General features: G+C 38.4%; 3 protein-coding genes across 5 annotated transcripts in view; all 3 read right to left on the bottom strand.

Moving 5' to 3' along the window:
* The window catches only part of LOC135078913 (mitogen-activated protein kinase kinase kinase 7-like), a 37,445-nt gene extending 22,554 nt beyond the window's left edge, over positions 1 to 14,891 (bottom strand). The window contains exons 1-9 of the mRNA XM_063973491.1: positions 14,652 to 14,891; positions 14,273 to 14,572; positions 13,898 to 14,077; positions 13,248 to 13,383; positions 5,595 to 5,695; positions 4,847 to 5,065; positions 4,219 to 4,516; positions 3,543 to 3,808; positions 2,990 to 3,077 (exon numbers count right to left, since the gene is read on the bottom strand). Of these exons, the coding sequence (XP_063829561.1) occupies positions 2,990 to 3,077; positions 3,543 to 3,808; positions 4,219 to 4,516; positions 4,847 to 5,065; positions 5,595 to 5,695; positions 13,248 to 13,383; positions 13,898 to 14,077; positions 14,273 to 14,572; positions 14,652 to 14,732 (1,669 nt within the window). The 5' untranslated portion in view covers positions 14,733 to 14,891. The remainder of the gene's footprint in view (positions 1 to 2,989; positions 3,078 to 3,542; positions 3,809 to 4,218; positions 4,517 to 4,846; positions 5,066 to 5,594; positions 5,696 to 13,247; positions 13,384 to 13,897; positions 14,078 to 14,272; positions 14,573 to 14,651) is intronic.
* A 410-nt stretch (positions 14,892 to 15,301) lies between these two features.
* LOC135078685 (uncharacterized) lies at positions 15,302 to 19,290 on the bottom strand. Its single transcript, XM_063973228.1, has 5 exons — positions 19,083 to 19,290; positions 17,449 to 17,650; positions 16,171 to 16,338; positions 15,903 to 15,991; positions 15,302 to 15,627 (listed from the first exon to the last, which is right to left on the bottom strand). Exons 1-5 carry the CDS (start codon positions 19,105 to 19,107, stop codon positions 15,302 to 15,304), a joined length of 810 nt encoding a protein of 269 aa, XP_063829298.1. The 5' UTR covers positions 19,108 to 19,290.
* Positions 19,291 to 19,531: 241 nt separating this feature from the next.
* Positions 19,532 to 21,010, bottom strand: part of LOC135078914 (putative neuropeptide precursor protein) — a 2,851-nt gene continuing 1,372 nt past the window's right edge. For all 3 annotated transcript variants that reach the window (XM_063973494.1, XM_063973493.1, XM_063973492.1), the window contains 3 exons: positions 20,965 to 21,010; positions 20,721 to 20,879; positions 19,532 to 20,638 (listed from right to left, as the gene is read on the bottom strand). The exon at positions 20,965 to 21,010 is cut by the window's right edge. In XM_063973494.1, the coding sequence (XP_063829564.1) occupies positions 20,110 to 20,638; positions 20,721 to 20,879; positions 20,965 to 21,010 (734 nt within the window). In that variant the 3' untranslated portion in view covers positions 19,532 to 20,109. The remainder of the gene's footprint in view (positions 20,639 to 20,720; positions 20,880 to 20,964) is intronic.

A 21,010-nucleotide genomic window follows, 5' to 3' on the forward strand; every position in this document is an offset into this window, starting at 1 on the left:
TATAAGAGAGGAGTATTAAAATGTTCCTGTATCATATTAAAATTTTATAGTTCAGGTAATGTTCAAATTCAATAGTAGAGCATAAAGTATCTCTTTTCGTCCATATTTAAAAATATGTATAGACTGGGGTCTCACTCAAGTCAAGTCAAAATAAAAAGATAGATTATTTGCAATTTTACTTATTTTAATATTTATTTATTGTATTAAATATTCTTGTTAAGTAATGTTCCAATAAGATTTTTCCTCATTGGACCGAATCATGAGATCTATTTGTCATACATATTTCTTTATACTCGTGTTTATTATGGCTTGACACAGAGACAAAACAGCAGTTATTTTTTATCATTGCACTTGTTTGCAAACAAACACAAGATGTGCACCAAATGGCCAAAGCTTTGAAAGCTTTTTACATTTGGACCTATTTGCACAAGCAATAAAGTCTACTTTAGCTTATTCCACGAGCATGAGTCATCAAGCGAACATGTCCTGGCACAGGACTCAGCTATTTCGACGCGGTTACTCAGCGCATGATGCATTGCACCTAGGGTTGCCAGGTGTCCAGCTTTAGCCGGACATGTTTGGCTTTTTGTCTTGTCTGGCCAAATCTTGGCTTGTCCGGCCTGCCCGGCTTTTTATGTGGCTGCCGCGCCAGGCGAAAGTCTAGAATAATATCAAGCGCACGCATCAGGATGTTAGGCAACCGATGATGATAGTACTCACTCGTGAGCTTTGACACCAATTTCAGGGTAAAATGTCCGGCCAGATGAAGCACAGAGTCCGGGTTTTGTGTTTTTGAACCTGGCAACCCTAATTGCACCGGTATAATTACGTAGACATCTTGTCTCTTACGCGTTTACACCATGAAATTAGCATGGCGAATTCCGGATTTATGCACAACGTTGTTTATCCCTTTCGCACCTGAATGAAACGATCGTGAGTTTCTTCTTTGAAAAATTATAAGTTCGCGCCAAATTCGTTTCTCCGCGCCAAACCGACCTCACTTGATCGTGCGCTTATCGATCTAACCAATAAAAAACAGTTTTGGCGGCTAAATGAATCAGTAGCCGAGAGCGCACCGGAAAAATGGCTGCGTTTCTTGACCCCGTCACTGGACGTCGTAAGTAATATTTATTTTATTGCAATTTTCGTAGGAATTCATTGATATTTTGATTGTATTACATCATTAAGTGTATGTTGCATCTGAGTAACTATAAATTTCTTCTATATTCTTAGCAATTACCCATTAAATTTATGAAAAAAATCCCAGCTCACTATCGTGATATCTGGGTTGCAATTGTACCAACGCATGATCGTGACTTTTAAGGTTTTTTTTACATTTGCCATTGAACAACGACCTCGTTTTGGGCTTCCTCGACGAGGGTGACTGTTCCGAGTTGGACTTTGTCGACAACGACCAAGAGTTTATCCCTCCGCAGCCGGAAAATGATGAAAAAGCTGAAGTTGAGCTATCTTCTCCGCCTCACCCATCTGTGGCAGCTGGGCAATTGAATATCTACGAGGAAGTCTACGTCTGATAGTATGGATAGTAGAAAAGCAGACCCATCTTGTTCTAAAAAGCCAAAGCAGACACCTTGTTCAATAGTAACTTTCATATCCTAGGATCGCAATGTACTGGCGGTATTTCACTCCTGCCCATCGTCTGCAACTTTACAAGGCGCAGGTTCGGCCTCATATGGAATACTGTTCTCATCTTTAGGCAGGTGCGCCCCAGTACCAGCTTCTCCCTCTGGACCGCATTGAACGGAGAGTAGCTTGAATCGTTGACTGCCAGGACATTTCGGATTTGCTTGACCCCTTGGCGCTGCGTAGAGATGTATCCTCATTGTGCATCTTCTATCGCATGTATCACGGGGAGTGCTCCGAAGAATTGTCCGGACTTATTCCTGCCGCCACTTTTCGCCACCGATCTACCCGACAGCACTTCCATCCACTTAGATGGTTGGCAGTCCACAACAGTACGTTTCTCTAGAAACTTCCTGCCCCGTACAACCAAACTGTGGAATGGACTGTCGTCTGCGGTGTTTCCGGACGGATACGACCTGCAAAATTTCAAGAAGAGAGCGTATCTTCACCTTAAAGGCCGGCAACGCACCTGTAACGCAAGGACAGTACTGGGGGCACCGCAATCGACATGTAAAGTTGTACAGCCAGAAAGGCCTTTTAGTTAATTTCTTCGTTTTTGTGTTAAATTTTTGTTTCCTAAGAAACATGAGTTTATCTCGCAAATGAACATGAAAATGATCTCATATAAAATTATGTGAATTTCGTTTAGTTTCTAATTTGTCTAATGAAAGAACATTTACATTCCAATGAAAACAAAATACTGTAATGTTGTACCTAAGCTATAATGTTAGCAATTATTAAATAAGTATTTTCTAATAACCAGATGCATTTTATTTCATTATAAATATTTTTCTGATAAGCGGACATTATCATTGCATAAAAATCTCATCAAAACTTATAAATGCACGATCGTGAGTTGGTAGAAGTCAGCCCCAGAGCTCACTATCGTGATATCGACTTTCCAAAGTCCTGTTATACGCTGGATTTTTTTTACTATTTTTTACATTAATATTACCACTTCTTTGCCAAAATAATATAGTTTTCATTGCAAAACAAAGGAACGAAAATCTCAGGTGCGAAAGGGTTATGGTGGCCATTAATAAAGGAATTCGGTTAAAATAGAAACGTTTAGACCGGTTAAGTGATATTTTAATGCGTACATTTGAAGTCTTGAAGTTATTGGGGAAGCAATAAAATATAACGCTGGTTATGCGAAATGTTATTACTAATTTATTTTCGTGAATAAGTACAAGAGCTAACATAAGATTTAAGAAAATTGAATCGAGCATTGTTTATTTTAACTCAATATTCTATGACTATAATTTGACATGTAAATAATCAAAAATATGTTTAAAGCAAATCCAACTATTGAACGTATGTATAATAATTAGCATGCAATACTTACCTAGCGTGAGGAACTTGTCGAACCCTGCTTTGTTCTTAACTCCTATGTACTCATCGAACTCTGATAGGTCCACGGCATCCCAGGCATTCTAAAATATGATGACAATACAGCTGATTAATTAAAATGTTTATCAAATCAATATTGTTTTGAATACGCAGTGCGTTTTAAAATTAAAAACAGGATAATCGAATCTTAAGTAACGAATTCAGTTGTCTGAAGCACCTTGCCAAGAGATGGCGCTGTGCCTAGAATAGATTGCGGTGGCGTAGTTCGATATATAAATATTTTTCGATTTGAATGTGTAAATATTGCCCTTAAATTTTACGTGAAATCTGAATCGATGGAAAATCTGACTATAGTTAAATATAAAATAAAAGTGCTGTGAACAATTTCTATTTTACATGAACTACTGTGATTTACACATTATGTACCCTAAAATCCTCTTCTCTTCCTCCTTCAGACAGTGGTAATATGTATAATTACCACTTTATTTTTATTGCCTTGTTTTATGGTCCAAAAACTAACATGCAAAGGTTCAAAAATGAAAACTCACCGGCCCAACTTCGATCTCCAACGGTATTTGATATCTCGGATCGATCGGTCCCTGCATATTCCCGTTGAACTCATTTACCGGCGTCATGGGACTGTTGCCTGCGCTCAGTCTATCACAATAGTTCTGGTTGTAATCCTCTTTCCTTAGTGAATTCGTGTTGCTGTTGACCGAGTGACTTCTGGTTGGAGAGAGCTTGTCGTTTTCTCGGTTCCAGTATTGCTCCATATCGATGTGTCGAGGATTCATGTTGCCGATGTTGTAGTTTACTGTGTGAAAAAAATTAAAGATATTTTATTTTACGATTATTACAATGAGGTGAGGCAGGTGCTTTACATTGGGAGGTTGGGTTAGCAAGTTTTTTGTGAAACAAGTACAAGAAAGTATAATTTCGTTTCAGCCAAATCGTTTACAGAGGATTGAATATTGTGTTGGCACGAGGGGCAGCGAGAGCTACGGATCTACGACTTCTTTTAATGGGGTGCAAAAATTTTATTGTGCCCCTTCAGTGAATGACATAAGTTAAAAAAAATTCGACGCGCTCATGAGTTTGTAAATCCTCTTCGAGTGAACAGGATCAGGTGTTGAGGTGAATAAGTACTAATATTGGTAAATTAAGAAATATCAAAAGATTTAAAAAGATCATTGAGATAACTTTTAGTAAATACATTATACAGACCTATAGGAGATAGCCGTCTTGGAGACGAGCTCTCACTGAACACAACCGGGCTTCGGACCACCCGCAACGTATCTTGCGGAGTGCTACCCTCGCTTGGGGCGTAGCCTCTCTCCTGAGGCACCGGGGAGCTCGAAGTCCTATTGATGGTGACGGAGGACCTGCCCGCTTCGTCCACTCTCTTGAACTGTTGAGGAATTCGGATGGGGCCGATTCTGTTGTATGCCTCCACTTCTTCTCTGGTCAGAGAGGCGGCTTTCGGTTGAGCTTCGGCCGCTATGAGGTTCTGTAGTTTGTTGACCTGCGGTAGACGGATAATAGGTAAGTAAAAATAAATAAATTAAAAATAATTTAGTTAAAAAAAAATCTGGGGAAGGCCCTAGAGTCTAGACCATTATGGGTGGGCACTAGGTTATTTTGAGGTAAGCACGGCCCAAAATACAACGGCCGAGTTGACGATTTTAGCCCATCAAAGCAAAACGCAAATTATGATGAAATTGGTCCAGAATCCAGACACCATGTAGGGCAAAATAGTACTAATGTGTCTGAGTCCAGGCTCTTCTAGTCACACGCAATGTACTCGTCTTCCTCACAGTCGTCGTAGTGACGTCACTGCACCTGTTGCCTGTACCTGTGTGCCGACGATGCTGCGCGGAGACGGCTGCGCGGGCGCGACGGGCGTGACCAGCTGCGACAGCAAGTGCTCAGTATCAGAGTCCAGGCTCTCTTGATCGCATGCCATGTATTCGTCCTCTGAGCACGCTTCGTCGTCGTCTTCGCAGTCGTCGTAGTCGATAGGAGTGTCCGCGCCAGGGAAGAACTCGCATAGGGATGTCATTATTTCTACTACCTGTGAAGTATGAGTTAGTTTTTAATACAGGTCAACAGATACACACGAAATTGTCTACAACTTCGTCTACAATAAGGTTTGGATACCAGAGGCTTGTCAAACGTAACACTAAAGGATTTCGATGTTAAGATACGGCTCTTTAGTTTCATCCGTAAAATTAACTATTGACTGCCTCAAATAACTGTATCGAATCAGTGAAGTATATTAATCACAGTTCTGTTCGTTGTAGTTTATCGATTACCCTTGCACGCAGCTTCGAGAAAAAATCGCCAACAGTAAAACGGTGTGAACGCCACGTTTTTTAAAATTTACAATCAGCACAGTGGCTTTAATCACATTGAATGTTGTGCTCGATTTTTGGAGAGTGCACATGCTTATCAGCTTTTCGCATTATTTTTAAAAACAGGCAGTTCGCACGAGGCGATCTTTATAGTTCTCAAATATAAAAACTTAATATCCTAAGATTTTAATGTCCATACCCAAATAGATATTATACTGCATGCCATAAATAAAGTTTGAAACCACATACCTCAGCCATGCTTGGTCTCTGTGCCGGGCTTTTGTGCCAGCATTGTGTCATCAATTGTTCAATTGGCTCCGGGCAGCCCTCAATTAGGTCTGGCCTTCGTCCTGAAATTGTTTAAAATCTTTTTAAGATTTAACTTGGCTCGATTTTTTAATAAATTACTTGATACGTTAAAAATAACATAACAGTATTGAGACTTGAGCTGCTTAAGCAAAACTGACTAACACAGCAAAATAAATCCGTCTTACTAAAACATTTTATTGATCATACTACCAAGAAATAATTGAAATGACATCATGTGCAAGGATTACTAATGTTTGGCTAAAAAACGTTTCCCAAATTATCACATCGCAAACAACGTTTCGCAAATGTTTATTTGGCAAATTCTCATTTGGCAAAACAACTTATTGCAAACTTTTAATTCGCAAATGTCGTTTTTGGCATATTATTGTTTAGCAAATTATTGTTTGGCAAAGTATGTTTTGCCAAATGTTTCATTTGGCAAAAATATTTCACGATAAACTATTTGTATTTACAAAATAATTTGATTGGTGCATAGAATGGATACAAATTAGCTTGTGGTTATTATTTTATTTAGTGGGTAGTTAATATAAAATTTGTTCTTAATTAATTTTCTTATTTCATTCTCTTCATCGAAATTTCCAAATGATTCATTCACAATAGAGGTGATTCTAGCGCTCGGCGGCCGCTGCCGCGGCACGCTTCGCTCGCCTTCGCGCATTAAGGGTCACTGTTCTAACCTAACCTAACCTACTATTTTCTGCAATACCTACTTTTTGCAACCATACTATTTTCTGAAATCTCTTTGTTTTACATAAAATTCTTGTGAAAACCATGATCATGTGCCTTATGCTTTGATTTGTGGGTAACGGTGGGTAAGTATGCGAAGTGTTAATTTGACCAAACAAATTATTTGGGATATAATATTTGGCAAAATAAAACATTTGCTATATAAACATTTGCCAAGTAAAATTTTACCAAATGATAATTTGACCAAATGAATTAGTTGCGAAAAGAACAGTTGCTAAAATTCATTTGGGAAATGAAACTTTGGCGATAAGTTGTTTGCAAAGTGAAATTTGGCGAAAAGTAATTTGGCCAAACGGAAGGATACCCATGTGCAATCCATATTTGACTGATAAATATGTGGGAGGTGTTTCTTATAAAATTGATTTCTATTGGAAGAATATCATTAATGTCATATTTCATGTTCTTATAGTAATATGGTAAGTTTTAAGCGCAATCCTGTGCTTTTGTCTGCTATTTTGTTGTAAATAATATGTTTTTCAAAAGGCACCCTAGATAAAATGCAAGGAGGGATATTAAATCTATGATATTCATTGGCATGATATCTGCATTATTATTTTATTTACAGTGGGTCTGACAAGAGGATTAGCTAAATAATGAGTTCCAGCAGAGTATTTGGCACTTCATGATAGAATTACTTGCAGTTTGATCATCTAAATATTTTATTATACCAGAAAAGGGCAGTACTTGCTCTAAAAAACTTGGAAAAAAGACAGGTAAGGACATTGGTTGTAGATGGATGTGATGTATTTGTGATTGAAACTCGCTTTCTTCGATACTCAGCGTTTATAACATGAAATAACGTATACAAATATTTGATGTTCGCGGTTAGAGGAATGGTAGTCAAGTGGGGTAGGCGCCGGGCGCGATCGCAACCGTTATCTGTCAGTTTCGTGCGTAGTGATGTGCGCGCTCGCTAGTGATGTCGTAATCGATTTCTGAACATGCCCCCCGCCTTGGAGCAGCTGCCTCCAACGGTTATTCTTCTGGCATTAATGGGCATAATCTCTGGTAGCTTCTTCTTATGATTCCGCTTTCAGTTTTCACGTCTGCTACTCGAGCTAGTCCATCTTCTCCCGGGAAGGTTTGTGTTATTCTTCCTAGTCGCCATTTTAGTGGTGGCAAGTTGTCCTCTTTTATGAGCACCAGAGTGTTAGGCGCCAAGTTGTCCTGGTTAATCTGCCATTTGGTTCTGGTCTGCAGTTCCCCGATGTACTCCTTCGTCCAGCGCTTCCAGAAGTTCTGCCGCATTTGTTCGACGCGCTCGTACCGGTTCAAGTGAGGCGTAGATGCAGTCGTGATGTCTTTGTAGCCAGGCGCAACAAGCGGTCGGCCAACCAGGAAATGGGCTGGAGTGAGTGGAAGTAGGTCGTTGGGATCGGTCGACATGGGATACATGGGTCTGGAATTAAGGATTGCTTCGATTTGTGCTAATAATGTTGAATATTCCTCATAAGTGAGGTTCGCGTTCCCTAACCGACGCAAATGGTGTTTGGTCGACTTGACCCCTGCCTCCCACAAACCACCAAAATGGGGCGAATACGGTGGAATGAAGCTAAATTTGATATTCTCATTGGCCGTATAATTTATGATATCTGTTTGATTATTAATAAATGACTGAGATAATTCTTTTAATGCGCCTACAAAGGTTTTTCCGTTGTCGGAAAATATTTCCGCTGGCTTTCCGCGACGAGACAAAAACCTTCTTAAAGCTAATAAATATGCTTCAGAACTGAGATTCGTTACTAACTCTAAATGCACTGCACGAGTAGTAAAACAAACAAATAGGCATATATAACATTTGCTCAATTTTGCCCCCCTTCCCCTTCGATTTAAAATGAACACAGGTCCTGCGTAATCAACCCCGCAACGCTGAAATGGATACCCTGGCTCTAGTCGTTCAGATGGTAAGTTACCCATTTTTATATTTAATGTCTTTCCTCTTTGACGTGTACACGAAATGCACTTATGTACAGTTTGCTTCGCCAAATCTCGCCCTCTGAGTACCCACCAACTGTCTCTAATAGTGGCAAGAAGCAGCTGAGGTCCAGCATGAAGTAAGTGAATGTGTTCAAATCGAAACAAAAGTTGAGAGAAAATATGCTTTGAGCTTAACAGTATAGGGTGTTTTTTATTATAAGAATAATGTTCAGAATTTTGCAATCTTCCTCCCACTCTAATAAGACCCGAATTGTCCAAAAAAACGTCCAGACCGGAAATATGTCTAGATTTTATAGGTAGGTTATTTACTAAAGCGTGGTAAACATCTGGATGTGATTCTTGTTGTGCAAATTTTGCTAAAACACTTACCGACTCAGTAAGCTCTTCCGATGAGAATGGGCCGCTGCTGCGCTGCGATTTGTTTTTTATGCGCAAATTATTAATAAATCGCAACACATAACACATTGTGCGTCTCATTCGATTCCAATTAGAGAAACGTTCAAAAGGAAATGCATTATTTAATTTAGCTAAACATGATATTGTGCAATTATTTGATTTTAACTCCGGTATTTCACACATATCAAGAACTTGAACATCATTTTGACTAGATTCATTTTTAATTTCACGCAAAAACTCTGGCCCGTGCCACCAAATATCCGATTGTTGTAATGCATCGAGTGGTAGTCCACGTGACAACAGATCGGCCGGGTTGTCTTTGCCCGCGACATGTCGCCACGGCAACTCACCGGTCAAATCATTTATTTGTACCACTCGGTTTTGAACAAAAGGTTTCAATAGATTTGGAGACATTTTGACCCAGCTGACGACAATCATTGAATCTGACCAAAAATAAACATTATTAAAACTTATTCTCCATGACTCACTAATTTTCTTAAATAATTTAGCCCCGACTAAGGCACCGCAAAGTTCAAGCCGTGGCATAGTGACTGGCTTAATAGGAGCGACTTTGCTTTTCGCACAAAGTAACCTGACTAGCACTGGTGAATCATCGCTGTAAGTACTCACGTACGCGCAGGCCCCATACGCGTCCTGTGATGCGTCTGTAAATATGTGCAAATCCGTGTATTTAGAATGGGGTTCCCGCACGTGACGTGGTATGCGTATGTTTTGTAAGCACTGAAATGTGTTAATAAAATTATGCCACTCATTACAAATATCATTAGGCACGGAGTCGTCCCAGCCCAGCTTGCAAAGCCATAGCCTTTGCAATAATATTTTTGCTATTATAATTACTGGCGATAATAAACCCAACGGATCATAGATTTGTGAGATAACAGATAAAATTATGCGCTTGGTAACATTGGTAAAGTTAGGATCAATTTTTGTAGTAAAGTGTAATAAATCTTCAGAATGAGACCAACCCAACCCAAGCGTTTTTGTTGAACAATTTTTATCCATTGATAATTCTTTTGTAACTATACTATGGGAAGGTTCTAGATTAAACATCCATTTACGTAAGGGAAAACATGCCGACTTTAAAATGTCTGAAACTTTACTACAAATGTCCATTAAAGTGTCTTTATTATCGTGACCTGTTACCAAATCATCAACGAAAAAATCCTCGTCAATAATGCGTTTAATTACGTCATCCTCGCATTCTAACGCCAGCTGTTTGATGCATCGAATGCTAAGGTACGGCGCAGACGCCGTGCCGTATGTAACGGTATTAAGCTGGTATACACCGAGTTCATCTGATTTATTTTCACGCCAAATAATTAATTGAAGATTTCTTTGGTCTGACTGAATATTGATTTGCCTGTACATTTTCTCAATGTCAGCGCATGCTACATAATTAAACTGACGAAAACGCAATAATATAGAAAAAACGTCATTTTGCAAACAAGGACCTATTAATTGTATGTCGTTAAGCGACTGACCTGATGTAGTTTTCGCACTTGCATCAAATACAACTCGTAGTTTTGTGGTGGTGCTGTGTTCGCGCAACACACCATGATGAGGCAAAAAATAATTTGGAAATGTATAATTATTAATGCGAGTCATATGTCCCAATTGTATATATTCATTCATGAAATCACAATATAGTTTTTTATATTCAGGTGAACTACGATCTAATTTACGTTCAAGAGCGAAAAATCTATTTTGAGCGAGTGCGTATGAATCTCCTAGTGTGTCGCTGGCCTTAGCCAATGGAATGCGCACAAAAAATCTGCCCGCATCGTCTCGATACGTCGTTTCATTGAATAATTTTTCGCATATTAATTCGTCTTTTGTGAGTTTATTGCATGAAGTGATTTCTTCCAACTCCCAAAATTTTCTAAGTTGAGTATCTAATGATTGTGAATAATTACACTGAACCCTATTTATGCGAGTAAATGTTTTATTTTTTATTGGACCAGATATTATCCATCCCAATTTAGTATTTTGCAAATACGGGCCACTATTTAAGCGAATTAAGCCATCGTTTAATAAGTCCCAAAATTTATCTGCACCTATTAACAACTCAATTTCAGTTTGAGATTGAAAATACGGATCGGCTAACTGTATATTTTTTGGAACACTAATTTGCAATTTACTATTTAGTGCAGGTAATTGGGCCGTGATTTGAGACAAAACTAAACATTTTAAGCGAGTACTATAATCTGTGTATTTTGATTTTAGATTTATGTCACACGATTTTGATGAATGAGTCACTGAGTTACCAACACCAGTGACCTGAACAGTGGACTGTATTAATGGAACGTTTAATTTTTGACATAATGATTGACTAATGAAGCAGTGCTGACTACCATTATCTAATAAAGCGCGAGTAGTGTGATAGGTATTATTTGCATCTGCTATTTCAACCAAAGCTGTGGATAACAATACATTCTCTAATAATGAATGAGAAGTATTAATTTTATGCGTATTTGATGCGTGTGCTGCTGAATGCAATAAGTTTGTGTTACTAGAATGCGAACCGACTGCATTCTGTGACTCTGAAACTTGCACCATAGCTGATGATGTTGAAGCGTCATCACTATGAATTAAGCTGTTGTGTTTTTGATTACATAATTTACACGGGCCGAACCAACATTCAGATAAAATATGGCCGGCGCGTAAACAATTAAAGCATAGCTTTTTCTCCTTTAAAAAACTAATTTTATCTTTAACTGACAAATTCAAAAATGAATTGCATGCGTATAGTGGATGAGTATCGTTACACATACTGCAATTACGTGAACGCTTTGAATTATTTTTGTTTAATGTGTTTGATTGTTTATTTTGTGTTGTTACAAAACTATGTGATTTATTTTGAGTATTCAACCGGTTTTTAATGTTGTTATCAGACGTCGTGCTACCTTTACTGTGAGATAAATTAATCGTTTCTAAGACATCCGCCCTATTTTTAAGAAAATCCAAAATATCATTTAATTTTAAACGTGTGCCAGACTGTGTTTGTGTGAGAGTACTTTTGTAGTATTCCCATTCACGCTCAGTGCATGAGTCTAATTTAGAAGTGATTAAATAAATAATTAAAGTATCCCAAGACTCAGTTGGCTCACCTAAGGTCTTAAGGGCACGCATATTTTTCAAAATGTTATCAATCAGCTTACGAATCTGCACTGATGATTCCTTATTTAGTGATGCAATATTAAACAACGCCTTGACATGATTTTGGACAAGTAAACGATTATTGTTATATCTATTTTCCAATAGATCCCATGCTATGACATAATTTTCAGATGAAAACTCCAATGATTTAATAACCATCAATGCATTACCCGTGAGAGAAGAACGCAAATAATGAAATTTTTGAACATTATCTATTTCTTTAGAGTTATGTATCAGAGACAGATATGTATCACGATATTCCAACCACTGGTCGTATGAACCATCAAACGAGGGTAGTGAAATCGTGGGTAGTTTAATTGCACAGGAACCTTTAGAAAATGATTTATTATTTTGTGTTTCCACTGAATTTTCGTTAATTATGCATTTAGACTTAGCTACACAAGCATAAAACTGATTCTCGAAGGTTTCTCTCTCTTTTAATTCTTTTTCAATTTGAATTTCAGGTACGTTAACGTCTATTTCATCTTGTATTTCTGAAAAACTAGATAGAAACGATTCCGCCCTTTCTAAGCGCGTTTGTAATTCTGTTCGAATTGCCTCAGTAATTGTGATATTTTCTAAGGAATCGACAAATTTTAAAAATAACGTTAGTTTACCGCGAATAACGCCTCTTTTTCTAGTCAAATCTCTTACTAAATTATCATCTAAACTTTCAAAATGAGTGAGAGAATGCTTCTTTTTAGTCATTCTGGCGTTTGTGGAACACAAGAGAACAAGATAACACTGATTTTACGTGAATAAAATGCACGGTAATACTTACGTGACCTTGACCGTTTCAACGTCACTTTCACCGGTTTAATAACTTGTAATACGCACTGATATTACCACTATTAGCACAAAACACTGCGGATTATGAATAATGATAGGAAAATGAAAGGATGATTGACCTGACCGTGTATTCAATGCTGCCTTCTCTGCTGGTTTCGCGTGTCCGATTTATGCAGTTGATCACGACGATTCCTTGCTCTGCATCCGGCTCGAAGGACCATGTAGATGGATGTGATGTATTTGTGATTGAAACTCGCTTTCTTCGATACTCAGCGTTTATAACATGAAATAACGTATACAAATATTTGATGTTCGCGGTTAGAGGAATGGTAGTCAAGTGGGGTAGGCGCCGGGCGCGATCGCAACCGTTATCTGTCAGTTTCGTGCGTAGTGATGTGCGCGCTCGCTAGTGATGTCGTAATCGATTTCTGAACATTGGTTATGAACAGACAATGGCAAATCAAGCTTGTGGTATTTTATTTAGTTGTAATAAGGGTGATTTTTATTAATCAATCTGACATTTACCTGTATGTACAGCCCACATAATTCTATAAGCTGATCCTCCCTCTTCAAAGGGTTTCCTTCTAGAAAGTACTTCCCATAGGATTATACCCCATGAGAAAACATCACATTTCTCTGTGTACGTGGAACCCTCAAAAACCTGGAAACAATTTAGTATGACATGTTATTGATGTAGTTATTGAATAAAAATTCATTACGAACTTTTTATACAATCTTAGAGTAGGCGCACACCGTTGATTTTTAGTTGGCCTATAGTTGTGCCCGATTTTAATTTGTATGAAGAATCGGCCAAATCGACCGGCGCAGTGTGCTCGCTTCCATACATGCCCATACTGATCAACTGCCCGACTAAACTATCGGCCGACGAAAAATCAACAGTGTGCGCCTACTCTTAATCAATCTTTGTGTCTCTAATAATTAATTTTTATATGTGACATTATTTTTGGAAAAGACTGGCTGAATTTCATATCTATCAAAAACTAATTTCGGGAAATAAAAGTTAACAAACTTATTTGATACAATTAAATTGAACTAGACTGGTATTTTGAAACAATACAAGTAACAAAACTCATACTGACTGAAATTCATTACACCATTGATTTTTACCTCAATTAAACTAGATAATGTTTCCTTAAAAGAATGATAAAACTTACTTCCGGAGCCATCCAAGCAGCACTGCCTTTGTTATTTGTCATGTATGTGGCTTTGTCAGCAGCAGTTCCAAAATCACAAATCTTTAGTCGCTGCCCTCCAGACACCAGCAATAAATTAGGAGGTTTCAAATCCCTGTGTATCAACGGTTTGGGTTTCATTGCGTGAAGATATGCCACTCCCTGAAATTTTCAAAAAATAACAATTTTATTTACAATTCTGAAAGGTTTCTTGAAAAAATATGTCAATAGCTCAATAAGAATAAAAATTACACGTAAGAACTATTTGGATGTTGAATGGAAGATAACAAAACAGTATCAGCTGTTAAACAATAACAAGGCAAATGAATACAAGTGGAAGAACTTTAGTCTATTTACCTCAGCGCACTGTCTGGCCCAGCTCATAGCATGGGCTGCTGTGTATTTAGGCTTGGGGCGGTTATGCAGGACATTGTACAATGAACCACCCTCAGCATATTCCATTACAAGACATACATGAGCGCCTTTCATACATGCTCCATACAGCCTAACTATGTTGGGGTGTGACACACGGGACAGCTGCCGAACTTCTATCGCAAACTCCCGTTTCTCAGCCTCTGAATTGATATGCTTCACCGCCACAAATGTGTCTCTCCATAGTCCTTTCCAAACTACACCGAAAGCTCCTTTTCCAACCACCTGCACACATAAGTACCACCTTAGTTATATTATACGTGAGCTATTGTTAAATAAAATTAGTCCTTGGTTTTATAATTACCGATAATTCCTGTATTTCACTGTAATCTATCTCCTCCACAAATGTCTGCTGAACGGGCGAGTCGTGCACATTGGAAGCCATGAGTACACTTATTATCACATTATCAAAATGACTAGTTAGAATATATTTAGCTTATTTATTAAAATACCTAAATTTCTCTGTAAAGGAACGAAAATAGTTTGCTTTATCAATTTTCTCAGTATTGTTTGGCAGAAAAAAGCAACTGCGACAAGACCGCCATCTTTGAAACTGAAGATTACATGTTAGTGATGTACCTAAAAATAACCGCTAGTTATACTAAATAACGAAATATAACTTACCGGTTATTATTGATTTAAAAAAAAACTATGAACTATTCCGTGGGATTTTTTGAGACTCGAAAATCAGAATCTCTATTTCATTTCAGGTGTTCAACGAGGCTATTTTTTCTACTGTATTACCTACCTTACATTAGTTTATTAATACTGCATAATCAAACTATATTTTAACTTATCAGCAAACTCAAAATAAACAATGGATTTCTTTTTAACACGTTACTATAAATTTATTAAAATAAATAACAATATTACGTAACTTTCATACATCAAATCAATTTGACTTAGGTATAATGCACTTATCAATGAACATTAATTAATTTAATTACCTAAATTCTAATCAATAAACGTTGTAATCGTAGTAAAAGTTGTAATGCTAGATTCAGGCTCCAATTCTAGTGCTTCTAGAAGCGCTTGAGCCTCTCTGCATCTGAAAGTTCTAGCGACTTCCGCCGGTGTTTGGCTTCTGTGGTTCAACAAGTAAAGATTGGCTCCTAGTTCTACTAGAATGTTGATGAGCCTGCAATTATTGCTCATGGCTGCAAAGTGTAGGGCTTGCCGACCGCCGGGTGCCTCCGAGTCGTTCACAATCGCACCTTTCTCGACAAGCAGGAACAATATCCTTTCTTCCTCTGGGGTGGGTACGCACATCATGACGAATTCTAAAATAAAAAATATCTTTTTAAATCAGCTACTTAAATGAAAATGTAATTAATTAGTAACCTACTTATTAATTACATTTAAGCTCATCTGCACACACGGTAGGTACTAAGTATTTTATCAAACTGAAGTGGTGCAAAAACGACTCCATAAATTATCATAGAAACCATTTTTCAAGGGCGCTGTTATAGAAAGGTGCGGGCCGCTTTTATGGCTAAGTAAGTAGTTACAGCACTGATAAAAACTACATGTTGGTTATTATAGTATAGATAGTTACGTATAAATAAACCAGTGTCCATAGGATCGGTACGTGGCATTATTTTAGCCCCATAGTCAAATAGAAGATTAGCCACTCGCAGGGACGGCCTGAAACCAATAAAAAGATGAGGTTGAGGAAGTAGGAGTATTTTCTCATGTTTCTAGTTCCTTAGGGTTGGGGGTCGATTCTCAGATGTGAACTCTAAGGTAGAACATGAATAGAAGAAGTCGATTAAAAAGGAAAAATGAAGCGACAAAATAAATAAATTTGTTAGACAAGAACAGACCTTCTCATCAAGCAAAGGGAAAGAGGAGTCATGCCAAGGTTATCCTTGACGTTTGTGTTGACCCCCGCGTCCAGAAGTAAAATGATAGCGCGAAAGCAGTTCGCGCAGACTGCAAGGTGTAACGCGTTTCTGCCGAGGTGGTCCATCGCTTGAATGTCGATTCCAGTTCTACAAGTTAATATGTATACTAAGTTAATGTACCTTACATACTTGCTTTTGTAGATAGGGATGGATGCTTATCTTAGGTAGGCAGTCAAGTAATCAATTATATTCGTCATGGCGTAAATACACCATGCGGAAAAGTGTCTAAGTCGAAACGTTACTTAGTCCGCACACCGAAGTATCGGCGACACAGGGGTGGGGAAGGAGAAAGTAACCGAGGTGGTGTTCCAGTGTTCACACTATTACGTCTTGGCCATTTTCCCGCATAGTGTACCTACTTACTTGCACCAACAGGATTCAATTTTACCGGGACACCATGGTGCATTGGTGCATCCAGTCGCCGCGCCGTGCCAACAATTTAATACAGCTCTAGTACACACTTAAGTAGGTACTATACCGGTATGTTGATGCTGGTCACGATTCTATGTACATTACCAACCTGGTTGTATAAAGGTAAACTTGCAAGAAATAGCCGTCCGGTGCAGGTGGGTGCTTTATAAAAAATAACTAGGCTATAGCTTATGACGTTACAGTGGATGGAAATATCGATTACCAAACCTATTAAAAATTTGATCAATCGGTAGCTATCATGCAACGTCAATTAATTTTAGAGCCCGCGCGGCGCGAATGTCGGACAAATTCTAAATAAGTTAAGTTTCTTTGAATCTGTATTAAACTGACCTTTAAGACTATAAAATTGGGTTCATGCGCATGTAACTCACGTTGTCATCACGTTCAATAACACGTGTCTGCGGAACACTTATTGTGAGTCCCCAAAACCTACATTTCTATTTTCATATCTCAAACACGTGGAAGGGAAGGGTTCCAATTATTTTTCAATCTTATTTCAGCTTAGTGCTTAGTAGGCATCAATCAAGCTCTCCATCTCGCCCAGATCCCATTTTATGTATTTCTTCCGGAGTTCAGGTAGGTACAGGTAGAGTCTCTACCTGTGCTTAAAACCTACCTAAAGGTTCAAAGTTTAAGGCAGGATGAGATGTAAGTAGCTAAACGATGAATGAATAATTATAATTTAGTTACTTAGGTAGTAAGTGAACTCCCTTGTGACGATAAAAACTAGATCTAAATTAAACCTGTAATAAACACCTGGCTTACCTCATTACGACTTCAAGAATCCGATCGTTACCAGTCTCAGCAGCGATCAGAAACTCATGATCCCGATGAAGGAAGTCCACTGCCTCCCTCAAACTCTTATCACGATGTTTCTCGTCAAGGGAAGTCTCCGAAGCTATTTTCACAGACCTTATGGATCCAGGGTACGAAGGTATGTGGACGTCCAGGGAAGACTCCGACAGTTCTGTACGTTATAAACGGATAATGTCTTATAACCTGTGCCATATAAGGATAGGTACTTTCCTACGATGATAGTGACAATATGGTTTATCTATGCGTGTCGTGTTTCGTGTAAGTACCTAATTAGGTGAAATATCACTGGACACACATTAGGAACGGATGTAAAAAGAGATGAAATGATACTCATGATGATCTGGGAACAAGGCATAAGTACATGGTGTAATTGTTGGGTCGCGGTAAAGTGTGAAACTATGATTAAAGTAGAAACTGATTTGAAACAAAATTTATCTCAAAATATTTTCCAGCACTTTCATTTGGACCTTAGCTGAATGAATTGTGGATTTGGTAGATAATTTTGTAAACCTCTCAATAATAATTTGATAACGTAATTAACCTACCTTTAACATCAACTAAATAAGATAAAATTAAATTCCAATAAAACAAACTAAAAAGAAATAAAAAAAAAGATATGAATAACGCTATTATATTCGCATGTATTCAAATAAAAAAATAAATAAATATTACAATAAATTTTACTACTATTCCTTCTTGTCTTCCTCAAATGAAAGTTGCGGACTTGGCATAAGCCTTATTTTAGAAAATGACGGAAAAGCTGAAAACTGTTCTCCTTCCACTATCGTCTCCATCTTGGGAACACTTTCCAAAAGAGAAGACCTCTTTTTACTGGACATCAACGTGCCTTCATATTCTAAAACAATATTTTTGTTTCGAAGATACGCAAGAACAATGGATTCACTGTCATTATCGTTTTCATCAAATGGAATTTCGTTTTCACTTTGTAGATTTATATCCACCATCAGTACTTCTTCTTTAGATTCAGATTCCTTAACGTGATGAGGTGGTATTGACAAGTCTCTACTGGTCGAGGGCAATTCTACAGGCTTAATGTATTTATTGAAGTATTTTCTTAAAACTGTATCTCTCAGCTCGGCATTATCTCTTATTAGAAGCTCCTTTGAACTGGGATCGCTAAGTCCGCTAGAATCCACCAGCACGAACATTGGCTCTTTGTCAATACCACCAATTTCTGTGTGTTGTTTGCTAAGAGAATATTGCAATCCGATGTCATCTTCACTGCAAAGAATATATGACTTAAATGCCGTCAAGAAGTTTCTCAAGTACGCAAAGCTGGAGATCGGACTGTGGAACTCTCTGGAACTAATGAAATTGATTGTGTTGAATTGGCTGTAGAGCATTTATTAGAAGAGCGTCTGATCGCGTCGTACCTGCAACATGGAGCGGGACGAGACTCGCGCTCTTTGCTCAGATCTGACTGGACTTTCATTAAAGTAACAATGTGGTCTGGCAAAACTTGTTCAGGATAAAAATAACGCATAGCCGAATGAAATAAATCTCTGCCCAAACGGGTAATGAACATTTTGGCGTAAATTAAAAACCAAAAAAAAGTTTCATACGTCGTTTGTGTGGAGGTCTCGACATCTTCGATTCTTTGGGGGTTATTAGCCGGAATTAAAACGCTTCTCTGGGATATATCTGAACTTTTTTCGCTTATTCTACTATTGGATTTCTCTTCGCTCATATTCACTTGAGAAATCAGTTCTTAGAATTATCTTTTTTGCTTATTTTACCATACAGCGATAGGCTATCATCATGTCTTTTAATTTTGACAATGACGTGAAATTATTTGAATTGTTCACTTCATTTTTAATTTTCTCTTTGTTTACGGCTATTGTTGGTTTTGTAAACTCTATTCTTAGAGAAAATTCAAAATTCTAAGCATTATGGTGTAGGTAGAGCCTGCGGTAGAGCTTAGAACTTAGCTTAGAAGGTAGAGTGAATGTTTTTGCTACGCAAAGAGGCAATCTAATGATAATGGTTACGGGAGTTTGAAATAAAACACCAATTTATAGATAATACTAATTTAATACATCAGTTTACCATTTACACATAAAACTATTATCTAACTATATCTATCCAATAAAGGTGAAGTTTTACTTCACTATACATTAATACTCGGAGAAACTAGACATTTAAATATCTAAAAAAGATTAAAATTTACCATGTATGAATGATCTTGTAAACAGATATGCTGGGAACTGAGGTAGGAAAAATACATACATAGCATAGAAAAAATAAAGTGATGTCCAATGTTCACATCGTTTCATCTCGGTTTCCATCGATGGTTATCTTCATTTAGGCCTCTCCGATAAGGTATGAAGGGTATAGACGAAAAATGGTTTAGATGGCGGAACTTATACTAATTGTCCTATAATTTCTAATCTGGTAGGTATCCGCTATAAACTGCGAATTAAATGCGCGACAATCTTCCACCCCAAATTTGGCCACGATGGCGTCCATCCGACTGTGATCCTGCTACGTTTTAGCTTTGTTCAGTTCTTTATTGGTGTAGAGCCATTGTTACTTGATAGCGTAATAACGCGCAGGATGTGGCGAACGGACGCCTCTATTCAAGTGACTGGTTTACAGTATCAGTCGCCGATACACTGGAATGTCCTGCTCTTGTACTCGCGGCGCGGAGCGCAGAAGCTCGGCCAGCGTGTACAAGTCATCCCTAGGCCTGTAATTGTTCTGATGGGCCATTCCATCAGAGCGTTTCCTGGCGACCATGAATCTCTTCACCTTGTTAGCGTATTGCCTCTTGCGACGAGCCTCTTCATACCTCTGAGCCAATTCATTGGGGTCGACTTGGTACATGTCAGGGTAGCCGCGAGCTAAAGCCATGCGATTCTGCTCCGAGAAGTAAGAGTGGTGAGGGTAGTCACGTTCACGCGGTCCGATGACTACAGGCTCGTTGTACCAGATGTCTCCATTCTCGTCAACTTCAGGTTGATCCTCGTCGGCTCCGTTCATGCGGCCATAGTAGTGATCAGCAGCCCACTGGTTGTTGTACTCTTGCTTCCTACGCTCCTGGGCTTCCCACAGGTTCAGGAGAGCGCGGACATCAGCAGCGCTAAGACCAGAGTCGCGTTTACGGCGTTCCGATAGAGGCCTACAAAAAGGTGCAGGTAAAAAACATGTTGCAAACGGCTAAAGTAAAAAACCTATTTTAACGATTAAAAATGCGTTTTTACCTGAAGTTCTTTTTGTTTCCACCCGAGTTCTTAGTAGCAGTTTTAGCAGAAGCGGCAGCCCCACTGACTTTGCTTCCACTTCCTCGCTTGCGGCGATGAGCGGCATCGTGCTCGGGAGAAGCTGCTTCTACCGGGGAGAGCGCCTCATGATCTTCAGGCCTGAGAGATAAAATAAATTATTAACTTATTTTCTTTTTTGGGGAAAATAAAGTAGGTTGTGATTTTTTTGGAGCCGAATACTTACTTTAGGTTCTTCTTGCCAGAACCATTCTTCGTAGCCACTTTGGTAG

This window comes from Ostrinia nubilalis, chromosome 15, assembly GCF_963855985.1.
Source record: "Ostrinia nubilalis chromosome 15, ilOstNubi1.1, whole genome shotgun sequence".
Classification (NCBI taxonomy): Eukaryota; Metazoa; Arthropoda; class Insecta; order Lepidoptera; family Crambidae; genus Ostrinia; species Ostrinia nubilalis.

Bases quoted from the DNA above. Each gene is read 5' to 3' on its own strand.
- LOC135078685 (XM_063973228.1), bottom strand. From the start codon at position 19,107: ATGTCGAGACCTCCACACAAACGAC. The intron at 16,339-17,448 runs GTAAGCCAGGTG...ATTAACTTGTAG, and splicing joins ATTCTTGAAGTCGTAATGAG to AACTGGAATCGACATTCAAG. The intron at 15,628-15,902 runs GTAACTATCTAT...TTTTTATTTTAG, and splicing joins GGACACTGGTTTATTTATAC to AATTCGTCATGATGTGCGTA.